Source organism: Hirundo rustica, chromosome 18 (assembly GCF_015227805.2).
Source record: "Hirundo rustica isolate bHirRus1 chromosome 18, bHirRus1.pri.v3, whole genome shotgun sequence".
NCBI lineage: Eukaryota > Metazoa > Chordata > Aves > Passeriformes > Hirundinidae > Hirundo > Hirundo rustica.
In genome coordinates, this window is record NC_053467.1 from 5,754,426 (window position 1) to 5,773,303 (window position 18,878).

General features: G+C 39.0%; 1 protein-coding gene across 4 annotated transcripts in view; it reads right to left on the reverse strand.

The window, feature by feature from the left end:
- The window catches only part of SPAG9 (sperm associated antigen 9), a 71,641-nt gene that overhangs the window by 29,245 nt on the left and 23,518 nt on the right, over positions 1 to 18,878 (reverse strand). For 2 of the 4 annotated variants that reach the window (XM_040081978.2, XM_040081976.2), the window contains exons 4-12: positions 15,856 to 15,950; positions 10,590 to 10,743; positions 5,850 to 6,060; positions 5,266 to 5,365; positions 4,587 to 4,708; positions 1,452 to 1,509; positions 757 to 909; positions 607 to 658; positions 52 to 182 (exon numbers count right to left, since the gene is read on the reverse strand). In XM_040081978.2, the coding sequence (XP_039937912.1) occupies positions 52 to 182; positions 607 to 658; positions 757 to 909; positions 1,452 to 1,509; positions 4,587 to 4,708; positions 5,266 to 5,365; positions 5,850 to 6,060; positions 10,590 to 10,743; positions 15,856 to 15,950 (1,076 nt within the window). Of the gene's footprint in view, positions 1 to 51; positions 183 to 606; positions 659 to 756; positions 910 to 1,451; positions 1,510 to 4,586; positions 4,709 to 5,265; positions 5,366 to 5,849; positions 6,061 to 10,589; positions 10,744 to 15,022; positions 15,481 to 15,855; positions 15,951 to 18,878 lie in introns of those variants that run through there. The other 2 variants (XM_040081982.2, XM_040081981.2) reach the window with 1 other exon arrangement.

The window sequence follows — 18,878 nt, forward strand, 5'->3', positions numbered from 1 at the left end:
AGCTAAAAATCACACGGAGGTCTGTCAAGTATTCTGTAAGAGCCCTTTCACCTTATCATCTCAGTCCATCGGACAGCCTCCTGCAGCTCCATCAGCCTCTCCTTGTACTGGTTCCTCTCCATCAGCACCCGGGCCATTTCCACACGTGTGAAGCGTTTCCGCTGCGCCGTAGGGACATCGCTCTGGCCACACAACGAAACAAACGTGGCAGGGACAAAGGAGCACCACAGGGCCCTGCAGAGCCACCCTATGCCTCCTGGTAACAGCCAAGCTAGGGCACAATTCCAGATTTCAAACAGTTTGGGGCTTTGGAAATCTGAGTTTTACCTTCCTCTCCTCCCATCCTTTGTATCCAATATATTATGAATGAAAACAGCTCTTCAAAAAAAAAGAGTATGATAATAGAGGGCAGAGAGGAAAGCAAGCAAACCAATCACTGTCAATTTAAGTTCACTTGTGCTCTTTAGATCTTCTGTCATTTCTATACAGGGAAGAACTTTACCACTACTTATTAAGCAGTAAGTTTTAGTAGTACTCACTGAACATATAGACTTCTAATGTCTCATTGAATTATACACACATAACCACACACACATATACACCTACATCATCATCCTCTTTAGCTTTTTGTCTTGCTTCCTCTGCTTCTGCACGAGCTCTAAATATAAAATAAAAACCGTTATTATATAATTGTATAAAATACCACAGTAGAGTTGTTCTTCTTTTTCTTTTTTACAACCACAGAATTAAACTTACTTTCTCAGCTCTTCTTCCAGTTCTTTATTCTTCTCTTCAAGCTTTTGTTTTGCTTGTTTTACAGCCTCTAATTCACCTTGTAGTACATCCTTTTCACAGGTCAATTCATCAACCTTTGCTATTAAATCATTCTTCACTACATTAAGTGCATTTCTACACAAACATTGAAAACACATGGTTATAAGGATGACCATGGTCTCGCAGTTCAGCTTCAGCCTGGTTTTATTTTTGAAGACCTACACATTTGTTACACAGAGCTGCTGTAACGCAACACAGCTTTCTTAGAGATCAAACCATGTGTCCCCAAATTCCCCCAAATCTCCAACATTCAAGCACATTCACATTCTCTCTATTAGAAGAAAGTACTGATAAATCAGTTTGCTTAGAATAAATTCCTCAACAGTGCCCCAGTGGATTTGCCTCTGCATTTAAAGCTGTGTTTCTGACAGGGAGATGATCTCATCAGGACGCAGCACTGCATTTCTTGGAGCCTCACAAGGATAAAAGCATATTTTGCTCCTTAATTTCTAGAAGAAGACCAACTCAGACAAATACCCCTACAAATTCAAAATACTCACATCCCCACTACTCTTAGAACTGAAATCACATTTGTATAGTCTCAATTCTGTATCAGGATATTGAAGATATAATGAAATAACTGGAAGCAGTATTTTTACATAAACATTCTCACTTACTTTGTCTCCAGCAGCTGAGTGTTTTCCAAAATAAGGTTTTCAACCTCACGTCCCATCCCTTTCCAAAGGAAACAAACACATGAAATTAGAATATAAAATGGTTGTTTTCACAAAACTTATGCTTTGCCATTGCCTAAAGTCAACTGAATTTTAAGTATGACAAACTTGTCAGAAGAACTGTGAGCTATCTTAAGTTTCAGGTCCAACCTACCTTCTACAATCAACTTTCCCCCACCACCCCCCCGACTGACATCAATTAAAGCCCAAAGACAACCCTGACTAAGTACAAGCCAGTGCTGCTACTCTGTATATTTAGAGATGTTAAGGTACTAAGTCCAAAACCAAACACAGCATATGTTGCAGAAGTATTAGACCACAAAAAGTTAAGTTTAAAATGCTCAACTGTCTTTTACGTCATGTTAGATACCAAAGTGTATCAATTACAGACACAAGACATGCTGAATAAAATTCAGATTGTGAAAGCCCTGCAGATTTGCCCAGAGCAAATGATACCTTACCAAAGAAATTATGGTCTTTAAAGCCCATGCATTCCATGTAGAGCAAAAACAAGAACAAGAAACATTTCATGTGAGGTGTAGTATGAACGAGGAGCAATAAAAGATTTAGACTTAGGAAGTAAGAGCAAATTAAAACAAAGCCATCACCAAAAATCTGAAGTGGGATGTGATGTGATTAGAAGCAGGATTTATACAGAAGACTGATGTTGAAGAATTTAAGTTTGTCACAACCATTTCCGTCTGTTAAACCTCTTATAAAAATCAGTAACTTAATAAAAGTCTCCCATTTTCTGTGAAATAATTTAAAAGCAGAGCCCTTGGAAGAAATTCTAAGCCATTCAGTATTTTCCAATGAAAACATGGGAAAACGTGAACATAATTTTTCAAGTAACTCCTTCAGTGTTACTTAAATTTCTGGGAATTAATTTCTCACCCTTTTTGAAAATTACCTTATGTAATTTTTTAAAATATAAAAAAGGTAATTTCAGGAGAGAATAATTATTTTGCATCTTGCACAGCAAAATAATTACCACACAGGTAACAGCAGAAATTATGTTAATTCAAGATTAACATAATGAATGAAAAAGGTATCTTAATGGTGGAGGCCTTTTAAAATACTTTAGGATCACAATCCTCCAAGCAACTTTGGCAGCAGAAGACTTTAAAGATATCTGGATAACAAAGAAAAAGGTATCTATAAATAAACATGCAAGTCAAAGTTCCCTCTTTTGACATTTCCCTTTCTGGGTTTTGGATTAAAAGTAAATGACATTTACTGAAGTAGCTTAGATCAGCCATGGTTAATTTATCAGTATCTGGAGAAATCCCCTATACTACAAACATTAAGCGATTTTATTCAAGTTGCTATTGCTTTTAAAACATTTTTAGTATTCACAGATGAAAGTATGTAGGAAAACGCCCCAACAGGTTTCAGGATCTATTATATTGCAAGAACAAAAACTAGAAAGCCAGAGTGCAACAGCAAAAACAAAAAAAGTTACCAAGCAGTGAAAAAATACAGAGAACATATTTCATGAGAGCAGCAGCCAAGAACATCTAACTGGTGAAGTAACAGATTTCAAGGAGTTTTTGAAAAAGAAGCATACACACCAGAATATTCCCCTGGGTATGCAGCCCAAGAGAAAACAGATTGGAGAATCCCAATTAACTATTTTTACACAAGTTTAATGCTCACTTCGATCAGGTCCAAATGCTTCAAACACACAGGCTATCCTGGATGCAGGTGTGGCTTTTCAGGTTTTGGGCTCATCCTGGTTTTAGGGACAAATCTGGGAGAAAATCCCTGAATAGGATCTCTCCAGGAAGCAAACTCAAATGGCCCCCTCAAAGTTAAATGACAATTCTAAAATAAAATTGTCAGACCAACACATTCTGCATAACAAACGCAGGTATAACCCTAGGCTTAGTTTGCACACACTGGTGTTTCCAGCAATAGATTTACAAAAATTTAGTAATGAACTCGCTGACAAACCTTTAATAAGTTATACTAAAAAGTATATTATTTTTTTGCCCATGAAAAACAAAGCATTATAATCAAGACATTGTGAGAACAGTTTGACTTCTTTTATCAATTTATCACAGTTAAGGGATGGATGTTGCTCCATGTTAATACTTCTCCAGTATCTGTATTTTTGCATGCAGAATGTGTGATTAGTTTTTCCTGTGGATGGAGTATGTTGCAGTAAGGGTGTGGAGAGCCTCTCTGCTCAGAGCAACAGCAAAGAAAAAACCATCTCGGACTGGAGATAGACCCGTTACTCCTAGAGAGTAACACCTGCAGAATGTCCCCTGTTCGATGTAAAATAAGTTTCTACACTGAACAACCAGAATCCAGATTGCATACAGGAGTTTTTAACAGTAAATCCTAACAATCTGCATTTTTGCAGGGTCAGAGGACAGAAGCAAATGAGCTTCTGTCCTTGATTGCTTGTACACAACCCATTTTGAAAGCATCTGAAATTGACATCTGCATTTTACACATTCCACAGTACCAGCTTTCATTATTTTAAAATGAGGCTTGAACAATTATATAGCAAAAATTATCTTGCAATATTGTTTTCTAGAAAGATTATTCTTCTGATGAACTTTTTAATCTTGGTCAACTCAAAACTCATGTTTTTTCAGTCAGTATAGAATTTACAGTAAGCTGCTTAGGGGAAGAAACGTGGGTTTCCCCTCCCCTATCAATTAACAGTTTGATTCTCAAATTACCACCATTTCATTTGCTGCAATTCTCTTTCAAGTTAAAATCCCTAAGGAGGTGATAAAGCTGAGCTACTACAGATCAGGCACGACCTGAATAAAACTACCTAAAACTAGTTCAAGACAATAATACTTCCCTGAGATAAAAATCCTTATACACGAGAACATACTGGGAGAAATGGAGAATAGTGTAGGAAGTACCCCAAAAGATTAAGATCATTATACAGAGAGGAAGAACAAACACTTTCTTCTGATTTTACATTCCAATGACTACCTTAGGATGATACTCAATTTTAATGCAAATGAAGCCTAACAATAGGTCCAGCAAGAATAATTAAGCATTTCCTAAAAAGGAAAACTGCTGTACACAGCATCTTTAAATAACCTTTCTTACCCAGTAAATCTGCACCTTCATCCACATCTCCAATTAGGCCAGAACCAGCAGATGACAGCTCTTCAAAGAGTGACTCTGTGTTACGGTCAAATGCTTTGTTCTTGATGCCTTTAGTGGGAGTGCTGGGCAGAGAATTAGACAAGACATGAAAAAGCAGGGAGATAACACCTCCATAACAAAGCTTTCTCTGTATTTTTTACCAGTAGTTCATTTGTTCCCTCAAACAAATCCCACAAGCTTTCAGCTGACCTACAAATTCTAGATTATATTTTCAAATGCTTCTTTGCCATCAAGATCCCAATCTTGAAGCAGTTACTGATACTGAGTTGGACAGGATTTTAATAAATTAAAGCATATCAAGTTTTGGCCTATAGAAATTCAGTTGTGTCAGGACTTAGCCCAAATGCCTGAAAAACAGACAGTTCAGCTAAACTGGAAGTCATTTAATACAACAAGAATGCAAAAGAACTAAATAGTAGGAGGTCAAAATATTCCTCTGGTCAGAGAAGGGGCTCCTTTCACACAAAGCTCTTACACCCTTAAGATTCACCATGCAGGGTGATTTTATCCTTCTCATCACAAAAATGAAACAAAGACAAGAAAAGAAAAATTCCCATACATAGCATCTTTAAATAACCTAAATTTTGTCTTCTTCCTCAAATCGCAACACACAACTTACCTGGAACCCTTATATCCACTAAGATTTTTATCCATATCCAATTCTGGAGTTGACTCAATGATTGCCTGAACTTCAGATTTTTCTTCATTTTCATTTCCCCCTGGGGCAAAGCAAGTGGTACAAGCCCATAAACAAAATCATCATGACATATTAACTACATGTAGTAGTTCTTAATCAGTCACCAACTTAGGATTCTTCTGTTCAGAGACTTATCAAGGTAATTAAAGGAAAAGACCCACAGATTTTGATATTCTTGTGCAGGCACTGGAATTTCTAGGTCCCTCCTGAATTTAACATAAGTCATCCGACAGCAATTATTTCCTACTATTTCTGCAACTGAAACCAGGATGTCCAACACTTCATGACTTTTTGTGCCTTTTCTACTGCCTAAGAAATATCATAAACAATTGATGAAAAAACTGAAGAAAAAATAAACAATAGACTTATCTCTGACCAATACTCTGTACCCCTTAAAATATTCAACAAAAACCTCATTCTCATTTGTGGCACAACAAAAGACAATTAGTAAGCGATCAAATATGATGTCCATAGTAACCCTACATTAAGAAATTAAAGCAGCTCACCAGTGCACACATTTCTTGTCTCTTGAGCTACCTGTACTTCAGTATTCTTGCTTACATCCAGCTTCACATTTGACATCTCTGCGTCCTTTGCAAGCCCTTCAACATTTTCCTTTTGAGGGGTTTCAGCAGGCAGCACAGGAACATCTGAAGCAGCTGTGGATGCTGGAGTAGTACATTTGGAGCCTGCTTGGCTAACATCAGAGAGCTCATCCTAGAATTGCCACCATTACCAGTAAAAATTAACAAAGTGTTATTAGAACAGTTGGGCATATAAACTAAGGAACAGACAACAAAATCACTGTATTTTACTGAAATTATGCAAATGCAAAGACAGATGAATAAAAATATTTTAAGCCAATACAGTCATCTTTAGCCTATGGCTGTTTCACCCTTGTTAAGGCAGAAGTGAAATACATAAAAAATGTCTTTATTTTTAATAGTAATGTTTGATCTCAGCAGATAATTTTAGCCACTACTTCTCCGTGAAGTCTTCCAGAAAACAAGAGCATTCTCATTCTAAGAGTCCTTCTAGCTGCACAATGAACTGCTTAATCTTCCCAAAGCTGTTATAAAACTAATGGTTCAGAATATTCATGGTACCTTAAAAAGCAGCCACTGAAGCACTGATGGAAACATGGATTAACTGATATAAAACTGTAGCAATTCATAGAATCAATCACAGAATGGTTTGGGAGGAACATTAAAATTTGCTCCAACCCCCTGCTGTGAGCAGGGACACTTTCCACTAGACCAGGTTGCTCCAAGCCCTGTCCAACCTGGCCTTGAACATTTCCATATTTGCAAGCACTTCACCCAGGTTTTATGTGCTTTCCAATCTGAACTGTGAGTGCTGGCTGACACTGGGAAAGAGACATGGAACTGCGGTGGTAATACTTGTCCAGTTAGATTTCAGATCAACCAAGGAATATCAGTAAACAGCTGCTCCTCAGAAGCTGATTCCTGTCAATAATTTACAGTGATACTGCGTCAAGACCCACAGTTATGGCATTAATTATGGACTTAATCCAGCTGCTAGACCCCAGATTGGGACCATCACTCAGAGCTGCATCAGGCACTGGGTGGGAGAGCAGAGTGGATTGTGTATGACACAACCAGAGGCCACTACCTGAATATACCAACAGCCCTTTTTCAGCTATTCTCTTACCTTCTTCATTCACATTTTACCTCCCAGTCATGCCCAGACCCGCATCAGATGTCTATCTATGACTCAAGCAGCACATGACAGTGAACAACAGCTCACTGCAGAAAGGAAAACAAGTCTGCCTGTTTAGGCCAATAGTTTCTAGAACACACCATTACAGGAAACTTGTTGGGGAAAATAAAGATGAAACTTGAGGCTGCTGTGTGCAAAATGAAGGCAGGATGGTAACTTCTTATCTAAAGTTCTTGTAGGGTTTGTTTGGGAATCAGAGGTGAAAGCAAGGCTCCTGGACAAGTCTGTGACATTTTTTTTAAAGAGAATATGACTGAACTAGTCAGGAACAAAACAGGTATAGGTTTTGCAAAGCACAAATTCACTGCATACATTTTTGAGGAGGAAATGAAACTGAATTTTAAGGTCATTAAAAAAAAACACGGAAGAGACCTGCATGTAGATATACACTGTCTCACTTGTACTTAGCATAAGATTACTATGGATTGTAATTTAAGAGACTTCTCCTTTTGGAGCCTACTAAGACAGAATTTTTATTTGTGTGGGTACAGGGAGCAAACCACACATTTATGTGTAACGGCATAAATGTAAACCTTGCCTGATAGTAACATCTCCACATTGAATCTGCAAGCCCTAGAAACAAAAATACAGCACTGATTGCCTACAATTACTGACAGTTCTCATTGTTTTATAGTAAATTGCAGAATAACCAATTATTAATATTTGATTTTTCTGTCAAAAGTATTCAGAAATACAAACATCTCTAAAGGAATAAAAGAAAAGAAAAAAACACACTGCAATTTACTCAATTGCCTTTGAATGGGTGAAGTTGAGGCACTGGATAATGGTTCATATTTGAGCATGCAGATACAGAAGGCAGGGAAGTGGTGCTCCTTACCAAGGACATCCAGAACTCACACAAATGAGGAATAAACCTCAGCAGAGCTGCTGGCTCTGTTTAAACATTTCTACATCTTTGTATTCCAAAAGCATCCACTAACTGATGCAGCACAAACTGATCACTGACTTTCACACACAACGCTCAAGGAAAATAGCTTGATAGCATAGGAAAAAACAGGGAATAAAATGGTCCTTTCCCTAAGGGAATTTCAAATCACTCCATCTATTTTATATTTCTGACGTTATTATCTATGGTATTTTTTTAGCTTACTCTTGGAAACCATACAGGTTTAAACTATTACAAATATTTGTTCTAGAACAAGAAAAGCAAAAACAATTTCACTAAGGGACACTAAATTAATCAGAATATCTCAAAGCCTAAACATCTGAAAGTCAGTGCTGTGTTGACCTAGCAAAATTGACTTTTTTGATCATGTTGCCAAAAGACTTTACCAGGAAAAAAGAAAAAATATTTTAAAAAATCCATAATCAAATCTGAAGAAGTAACTCATCTGCAGTGCTGTGCATGAATGAGTAGAAAGAATGACTTGTACATTAATTGTGCATCATCTTACAATGATATCCAGCAATGTCACTATTGCACAAGCTACAGAATACCCAGATTTCTTCACTTCTGCCATCTCTGCTTTGTGATACTTTTGGAGGGGAAACACATTAATGAAAGGTTCAGGCATGAAATGGAAAATAGATGCTAGAAAGCAGCAGAATCTTGTTTGTGCCTTGTACTGGATGTTAAAAAATATTCAGAAGGAAAGTATTAGAGAAAAAAGTTTCAAATGCTGGTTTTTGACTTCAATGTATCACATTATTCAACAGCTTCACTTCAGAAGTACTTTACATTCACAGCTACAAAGTAAAGATGTTCCTTTGGACTCAAGGAACTTATTCTGAATAAACAGATTTGACTAACTACAGTTTGTGCTATTTTGTGAATTCTCATTTAGCAGGGTATTATTTTTAGAAGAATTATACCAAGAAGCCTATTTTGACAATATGGATTATCCAATTTTCTGAGGTGAAAGATGGAATCAGAAGCTTCCCTTTCCACCTGATCTCCATCTACTCTTAGTCATACTTGTATTTATTGAACGTAAGTTATATTTCAGTCAGCCTTCCTAAAATCTACCAATTTCCTGATGTTAATAGCATAAGACAAAGGAATTGGACATATTCAAGATTCAACCTCCTGACCAGCACCCTTTTTAAGTGACAAATTTTTAGAAGCAAACTCACATTGTCATTTTGATATCTTAACTACTACTTACTCTTCCCATTATCTCCTTATGACCTCCATGATAAATAAATGGATTCCTATTACCTCCAAATAGTTTTTGTAGTTCTGATCAGTTAATATTCCCCTGCTAGGCAGGTAATAAGTTCACTTAAGAGGAAACTCCTCTCAGTTGTATGCCTTTCCAGAAATAACAATACATCCACAGGCTTCCAAAAAAAACCTCATCAAGAAATATATATTGGGAAGATTTACACATTCTGGAGTTCTTCACCCTGCAGAGCCTCCTCCTGCTGTGCTGTGAGTGCACCCTAGACTGCCAGACTCATCACACCCCAACACCACTCCCCCATTCCTCCACTCCTGTTTTATTCTACCCTCTCAGATGGAAACATAGAACAATTGCAGGAATCGTAGCCAAGCTACAAGTTAAGGGAAATCATTATCACAGGACTAATTAAGGAAAGTTAAGCATTCTCAGCTCTGTGGTCTACCTGCACCATACACCTGGTAGCATGCAGAGGCTGCACGAAGAGCACTGCCCATGTTGTAGCCAAAGCTTTCCTTGTAAAGTAGGATTAATAAAGCTAATTAGACTGTTCCCACTACCTAGTAACACATCTAGTGTGGAAAAACAAGATGAAACCTTTGGAAAGGGTCCGCAGTCAGAAAGAAAGACCTACTGATGAGAATAAGAGGAGAACGAAACCTATATTATCACTCATTTGGAAAATGCCCCTGTAGAGAGCAGTTACCCTGGGGAAGAAGAGAACCCTGGAAAAATGCCATAGAAAACCCCATTTTCAGTGTCATAAACAAATGGTTTATTCATATGCTCTCTATACAAATTGTTACTAGAAAGTTCTTGGTTTCTCTGTGTTCATAGGTTGATTTTTGGTGCAAGGATTTTAATATTCTTAATCGTTGTCCCCCAATGGACATTTTCCTCAGACCCCACCTTAGCTCCCTACCCACAGTAGGGTATGTAAGTACCTCTGTGTGACCCTAGACCCCCACCTTCAGCATTTTGCTTTTTGGCCCCTTGTTTACTGCCTTGATTTGGTTTGGACCAATACAGTGGGACACCTATTGTCTGTTATTTTGGTATTATTAAATTTACTTTTTGCACAACGGGATCAAAGCTGTCTCTCTCACCATTGGGCTGAGTCCCAAGGAACTCAAAGGGGTATCTTAGTCTGGGCTCAGACTCCAGGGAGTTTCATGCCTCCAAAGCTTTTGCTCCTTGTACTAAGAAAGTTCCCTCAGAACTCACTGGAGTAAGCAACCCACTTGGCTTATACCTACTCTCTTTCAATTTAGTGGGGTTTTTTTGCCTTTTTTTCCATCGTCCCAAAGATCTACCATCTGTTATGGGAGTTTTTCCTGCCAAACAAGGCTGCCAGGCTGTGCTCACCTTGAGGCTGGTGTGGGACCGTGGCTGGCTCAGCTCATGGAACTTCCAGTGCTCTGCCGCAGGTGTGTCTGCCACTTCCCTCTGAGCCTCGGGCGTGAGGAGAGCATCTCCTGCAGGTAATGGGAAGATGCCCAGGGATATTGGACGATCCTTCCTGTTGGAAAGACAGGCAGGGCTCATCAACCATCTCAGATGTCCCATGGTTTATTTTCCTGCAGGCTGCTGAAATCAGCAGGGAAGCAGTGAAATTCCAGGTTCAAACACCCAGACACTCCATTAAATGCGCAGTGCAGCACACCCAGACTGTGCCACAGCACCCAACAATCCCTCATTTCAAAATTGCCAAGTCAATTTCAGGGTTTTAAATAGCAGTCACTGATTTACATTACAGCTAACCTGTAGCAAACAAAAGTTTTACAGAAATGAAACACCAACAGAAGTATAAGACAGAAGTATTTCCTTACTTCAGATCAAAATAGTTTTCAGCAGCCACTATTAAAAATACCACTTTGCACCTTTTTTCTCCAAGATATAACCACATAATTTCTACAACAGCAAATAGCTAAATCATCAACTGAAGCATTTGCAAAATTGTAAATAGTAAGCCTCAAGCAACTCTTCTCAAATCATTGGGGATTTTATTCCTGAAGATCACAGAAACTACATGGATTTATGTAAGAGAAAGAACTGGGTCAGGGAATTACCAATGTTACAAACTGGCTCAGCTAAAAATTGTGTAGTTTTACCCAAGATCAGTTCAACACGCTACTTCGTAACCTAAGTTCACGCTGCACAAAAGCTTGTGCCACCAAAGCAAATTGTTTCACCCCCAAATTTTCACTACTTCACTCTTTCTACTTTCCTATGGCAAATAGCATCTGGAAATTCCAAAGGTTTATGCAGTAGTAACACTCAAAAGAAACGAAAAAAACCCCAGGTCTGTAGTGTGCTCAGTGCACAAAAAGATTCATTCTTCCTGCTAGCCAGAGACAAAACCATTGTGTGCAATGGCATTCACAGGATGCTGTGGCCAGCACTGAAAAGGAAAAATATCAGCCAGGCCTAGAACTGAGATAAGCAAAGTGTTTGTTCAGGCAGAACAATGTAATGCATAAAAAAATGACTGTAGTCAACTAGCACAGCTTTAAGTACAGTAGATGCAGAAGATAAAGGTGTGCACAAGTGATGGCATAGTTTTAGCATTATAAAAAGTCAAGTCACAACCACATGTGCTTGCTTTCACAAGGCCCTTCATAAACTAAACATAACCCAGGCAGAATTAGTATCTGCATACAAAACACATGCAAATATATGGTAGGCAATGCTGAAAAGCAAAAGCTAAGCATTTCTGGACATATTTTTGATTTTGTTTGTTTACTTTGAAGAAAAGTTAATGAAGAAGGGATTTTATTTGCCCAATTAATCAGTAAACTCTCTTTGGTATATTTTACATTTCCAAATCACAATGTTCTAATAGTAAACAATTCTAATTGACATGAACCTTCCCAGTCCAGGTGTAGAAGAGGGTTCTTGTCACAAAAACCTTTGCACCTAATTTTCACATTGGAGCTATCTTGGCATTTCAGAAATTTTATTCCAAATTAAGTCATTAATTGTGAAGTAGTTTAGCACAACAAAGTAGGCAGCAAAGTGAGTAAAACAAAATCAGTCTGGGTTACAAAATTCAAACATCAGATAATGTTCCAGCATCTGCAACTGCTGGAATGAGAAACCCCGCAGTGGATTCCAAGGAGTCCACTATTGTAACAGGTTCTGCTTTGCTTTAGATTTCCCACTACTCTCAGGCGTGTGGGGAACAAAAGACAGGCACAGAAGCTGAGATCATGTCAAAAGAGGGTCTGAGACCATTTCATTAGATAAGAAGTGAAGGAACAAAAGGAGGAAGAAAAGCTGCCCTTCAGTGGCTGACAGTGATGCCTTGGGAAGGCTAACCTGAAACAGACTGGACAGAGCTAGAAAATAAGGTTATATTCAATATAGTATATATTGAATAAATAATATTTATATTCAATAAAGTATATATTCATTAAAGATATTTTATTGAAGGGCCTTTAAGGGTATTACCTTGGGCAGGACAAGAGCCTGACCAGGGCTACACCCAAGGTGGAATTAGAATGGTCACAGAATGCTCTCAAAATGGATGACCGGTCACAAGGTCTTACACTTTTATAAGTTTTGGTTCATTTGCATATTGGGGTTTAATTGTCCAATTACAGCTTCAGGTTGTGATGTCTCATTCTGCTTGTTTCTCTCTTCAGTCCACCATCGTTTATGCTTTTGGGTCTGAAAGTTGTACTCACCCTTGGTATTCAGCAGGAAAAGGATTTGTTTTGTCTACCTATGCTCTGAAGGGAGCTTACTAGCTCCACTAAATACAACGCTCAGAGCTACACCCCTGGGCAGCACAGAATCTGAAAAACATGAAAGCTAACACTCAAGGCATCAATAGAGCTGCATTGTGAAGGGCCTGGCCTTAGGCAGAAGGTCCAGCACAATTCCTTATTGTAGGACATGCCACAAAGCTGATCTGCTTTGCAATCCTCAAAAGAGAGAATATTAAATGGGTACCAAAATAGTTCACACCTGGCACAGGTTTTTTTTTCCAGATTAGTTTGAAAGGAATTTTCTAATAAACGTATTTTGATGTGGTAGAACAGAGCTTGGGTGCTTTGCAAATCTGTACAGTAAATGAAGTTTGCAAAAGAGGCTGATTTTGGAGATTAAGCTTATTATATGAGTGTCTGCACTAAAGAAATGATCCAATTAGACTGAAGCAATTTCAATTTATTTCACTGGTTGTTGAGCAGAAGCAAAGAACATCTTCTGCTTCCCCAGTGCCCAAAAGAATATTTGAAAATGCCATAGTGAGCAGAATGGAAACACACTTTAAAAGCCTAAACTAAAAAACATCATCTGGAGTGATGCACTGAGGCATTTACAGGAACTTAGGAAACTTTTAGATGGTCAGTTCTAAAATCTAACTAGTGTTAAAAAATAGAAACAATTCTTCTACAATTAGATTCCTTCATCCTGTTTTTTATCTCTTTTTTTAAATGAATAAAGACTAAGAAGTGAATTCTAATTAATGTAATTCCTAAATTAAAAGGGCAGGAAAAAGCATAGCTTCCCAAAACCCCTCAAATCCATTAAATACTCTAGGGGAGCAAAAGCACATTACAAAAAAACCAAAACAAGACAAGACAAAACAAAACAAATCTATTTCTTAAACCATCTGACTATTTAAAACTTTAAAATACCTTAAAAGTTACTGAAGATGAAGTTCTGGTTTGGTTCGGTTTTAGAGTTGGAAAATATTTGTTCTGGGTGTGGGTTTCCTCCCCTTTTAAACAAATATAGCCTTACTAACTAGATCAATCTATAGTTTCACTTGAAATTTATTTTATTTCTTCATATTTAATATTCATTCAAGTTTTTTATCAGATACTGATATAAATTGGTATTTCTTTCATCTACTGATTGCCTTTAACCTATGGAATAACATTTCTGTCCTCACAGACCCAAGTTAAAAATATACTGCCACAGGAATTCTACATGCACCCAGTATTAAGGAAGGAGTCACATAGCAGTTCAGAAAACACCCATTTCCAGAATTTTTCCCATTTAAAATAAAATTTACTATTACATTTATAACCACAGGTAAAACATGTCAAGTTTTCAGGCCAGAAAGCTGCATTTTAAAACTTCTCCAGCTGTTTTCAATCTATAATTATAGTATTAAAACATGTCAAGACTACTTTTGGCCACAATATTCTAATGCATTTCTGTCTGCTACTGCTTCAGGCACGTAGGACAAACAGAACATAACCTGAGGTGGGGGGTGGGGGTGACACACAGCTGGCAACTTGCCATGTAAGTACAGAAACAGAGGAGAGGGTAACATTTGTCTGAACAATAGTGAAAAGGCTTTAAGAGCGCTAATGCCTAAATCATGATAGATTTTTCCCCCACCAACCAATAATCAGATTTTCTGAAAATAACATGATCAACTAATTACTGTGGTTTTAACATCAATTAATTGACCTTACATAAGCCTTTTGATTAAAACAGGTGCAGTTTAATAGTACAAAGCTACAGACAGCATATTTATGCTACACAAGATCAGCCAAGTACCTGACAATACACTGAATGTGAGCTTTATCCCTGACATTAACATTGCAGCTTTTGCAGCAGAGTACAATAAATGGATGTTAAGACCTTTGCACAGAAAAGAGATACATAAACTGATCTTAAATAAAAGGCAATGAAAAAAAATTGATTGTAGCTCTGTATGTAGACACATTTTCAACAAAACATGACATTTATACATCATTTACTTCTCTAATTTGTCCCTGTTTGAAAAAGCAGGAGAGCAGAGAGAACACATGAAAATGGGGTTCAGTGGGTCAGAGTACCTGAGGATCCTTGGGAGGTTCTGCGTCAGAGCTGGCACCCCAGTGGAAATGGAAAAGTGCACGAGCAGCAGAACAGAGAGCGACACCAGGACAGCTGAGTTAATGACCACCGCCCCGCCAACGAAGCCAAACACAAACAGCAGCATGCAGCCCGGATTCATGGCGCTGCGCTGGCATGGTGGAATGCCGGCTCCAAGAAGGCTACGCAGGGGCCAAGAGGGGATCTTTGTAGGCAAAGTCTGTCATTCAGCCGCCACCACAAAACAATGCCATCAGCAGCAGCAGCGTTCCACTCTCCTGCAGCAGCTCCGAAGCAATGACATCACCAGCCTCCTCCCCCTCGCCGCTCCTCACAGCATCGATGCAGTAGCGCAGAGGCACAGCCAGCCCAAGAGTGCTTCTCCCTCCTTCCACGCAGGGTTCATAGGCTCCAAAGCTCCCAAATCTGCATAATCTATTCCCAGCAAGCCCTGAGGACAAGTGGGTACCATGCACACACCTCCACTGCCACACACACAAAGACGCAGCCAGACGGTGGCCATGCGGGGACAGCCACTGACATTTTCCCTGCCTGTCCCAGCAAAAACACTCCAAAAAGCTGAAATTGTTTAAGGCTAATTAATGTACAAAATATATCTCAATGCTTAGCAGCACAACAGCAAAAGCTTCTTTCTCTGGATTTCTACGCTGTTCTCTTACCACATTCCAATCATACAACAAATCTTTCCGATTCAGCCAAACTGTTGTTGTAGGATTAAAGAACAAAGTCTTGCAAACACAAATGAATGGAATTTTTTTCTCATTTCAGGATGAGAGACCAATAAATAGCTTACCTAATTCTACTGTGTGTTGTGGATTCTAGCTGCTCGCTCCCCGTTAGCTGATGAAGTTTGGTTCTTTCCAAGTGCTCCATATAATTGTGTATCATCTGTTTAAAAGGACAGAAACAGCAAGAAATATTTAGTAATGTTTACTTGTATTACATACAGCTGCATAGTTCTTGACCAATATATTCTCCCCGTGTAATGCTAAATAGTAAAAGCATTTAGAGACATTAAAGAAATAAAGAAAGAAGCAAAATTATACAGTGTGTAAAACCACAAACCAGAAGAGAAGTCCATAATAAGTGAAAAATATTGTAGAACATGCTTGTACATTCATACACAGGAAACACCCTAAGGGTAAAGAAAGTGCATGCAATATTTCAAATATGAGTTTGGAAAAGAAGTACCATGCTCAAATCCATTTTGGAGTCTGAGACCTCTATGTCCAGCAGATATTAGCATTTTTTACATGATACATAATAGGCACTATAGGCCTAATTGCAAAGTACTGTGAAGGTCTGGCAATATGCTCCTCAAATATTAAACACTCTGAATCCACAGGCTAATAATCAGATTATTTCTGTAGGCAGAAATATGAAATCCTGATTTCTTCTCCTTTTGTCTACTAAAATACAAATAAATTTCAGCTTTCTGTATTTTCTACAAGGGAAGTTTGGTTTTAAATTATCTAGGCTGACATCTCATTAAAAGGACAGAATGACTGTGGATTTTTAGCACTCAAGATGAGCTCTGCTTGCTCTCTCTTTCTCACAAGAGACAAGCATAGGCCAACATGGTACTCCTGCAGTCATAACTTATTTAATGAGCCCTGACTCCCATGGCCAAAAGATGCTGCTCTCAGCACGTAACTGATCCAGGACATGCATGGGGAGAAGGACTAGGTATTACTGCATCATTCCAAGGGCTTCATTTGGACATACATCTCTGAACTTAAAATGGGGAAAGCCTGAGGAGAAGCCTATGTGCAATCTCATATTTTTAGCACTTCCAACATTCACGTTGGAATAGCGTTCTAGGAACAATAAAGGAAGAAAAATCACAGGTGTACTGCAGAGGAATTTAATGTACTTTGTTTTCCTGAGACATATTCAGGTCACATCTTAACAGCCTCCTCTAGAAGGAAAAAAAAACACCAAAAAAAGCCCCACACCTCACAACTATTCTTTAAAACTGTAATTTCTTCTGCTATTCTACAAATGGTACATAAACACTTCAGAATGGTGATATTACCAGGCATTTGTACAACCAGTTTATATAATCTTTTCTTTTGGGAGCAGCTGCACACATGAGTACTGAACTCAGCTGGACCTGGAAACCTACATTTATGTGTTACTCTCAAGACAGACAGGTTTGACGTATCTGAGTTTGACCTTCAGATGCCACCAACTTCAGCTAGTGCCAGCTTCTCCCCAAATGCTTCTTGCCAGCACTAGCTACCTAGGAATAAATATTCTTAGCTTCAGATTTTTCTGATCAAACAAACTGGCTTAAGATATCCCGACTGATGAATATTCTACAAATCAGTAACTTATGTGCTGGTTACATACAGATGTTGGTTTTCCCAGCATTCACCTGAACTAAGAAAAATAATTCAGACAAGAACAAAATATCATGCTGTTGGGAATGGGGTTTTCTTTCCTTGTTACTTGTGGAATTTTTTCCCATTGAGCTGCTAAGAAGCACTGATGGCTGGGTGCTTGAGACGGGTCAGTCGGCGGGGGGGGGGTCTCATCGGCCTTCGGAAGAGGACGGCGGAGCTGCTGCTTGGGGAAGGGAAGTCACTGCTGCTGCAGGAGCCCAGCTTGGTCACCGTTTTCTCGGGTGTCCGGGGATCCTGAGCCTGCCCTTCTTTGCCCTGCTGGGAGACGGGTCGCTGTCCCGGGCCCCGGCTGCTTCCTCGGCACTGCTCCGAGTTTCTTCGCTACTCTGCAGCCCGCACCCCCTGCCTGCCGAGACCTCCCACCACTGCAGCCACAGCTCCGGAGTTTCTGGTACATCTCTTCCATCCATAATCACGTGCTCCCCAAGCCTGCCCACAGCACCCCTTGCAGCCGCGTGGGGAATCATCACACCTGCCCTGCCTGCTGGGAACCTGGTGGCTGTGACCGTAACTACACCACAGGGGAAAGTGCCTGCGGTCAGGGAAGCTGTTGCTGGGTTCCTGGTTCTCTTTATTATTAATGCTATAGTTATTGTTTGTTTGCCTTGTTATACATAGTAGTAAGAAACTGTTATTCCTATCCTCATATCTTTGCCTGAGAGCCCTTTAATTTCAAAATTATAATAATTTGGAGGGAGAGGAGTTGCATTCTCCATTCCAAGGGAGGCTCCTGCCCTCCCTAGCTGACACCGGTCTTTCAAACAGAGACACATGCTATTTTTAGAGAAACATTATACAATGTATTTGGACTGCTGTCAAAAGCTTACAGCATTTATCCTCCAAGAAAACGCAGTGTTTCACCAGACCATCCCATTTGTTTTCTGATTTTTAATGCTTGCTCACACACAGAGGCAAACAAAAGGACTGAAAGCTCCACCTTCAGCTATCCACGTTTCTATCCCTTTTAACCAAATAGCCAGAACTAGATGTTCCAATTGTTCCTTTGGATAGTTTTACACAAATTTATTATAATGTAGATAGTTTAGAAATTCTGGAGGGGTGGGGAGAACCCCAAGAGTGCATAACTTTGAAATGCACGTTACATCATTCTGTATCCTGCTCATGTATTCCCTCATCACGGGAGGAAGATATTGCTGACCTGCCTACAAACACTCCCATTTGCAGCACACCTATCGGTTTCTCAAAGTAAAATTTTAAATAGAACAGCTGTTGTGTTTTCAGCCAGTGAACAGAAGATGAGTGTCTAGTACCTCTCCAGGGAACTGCTAACATGGAAAAAAATAATAGGGTCAGTAAAACCCACACAACTTTAAATGTTTTGCACAGAACATGGTTTTAACCTACTCTCTTCCCTCCTCTCAGTCTGTCTTGTTTACTGAAATGTCTCATC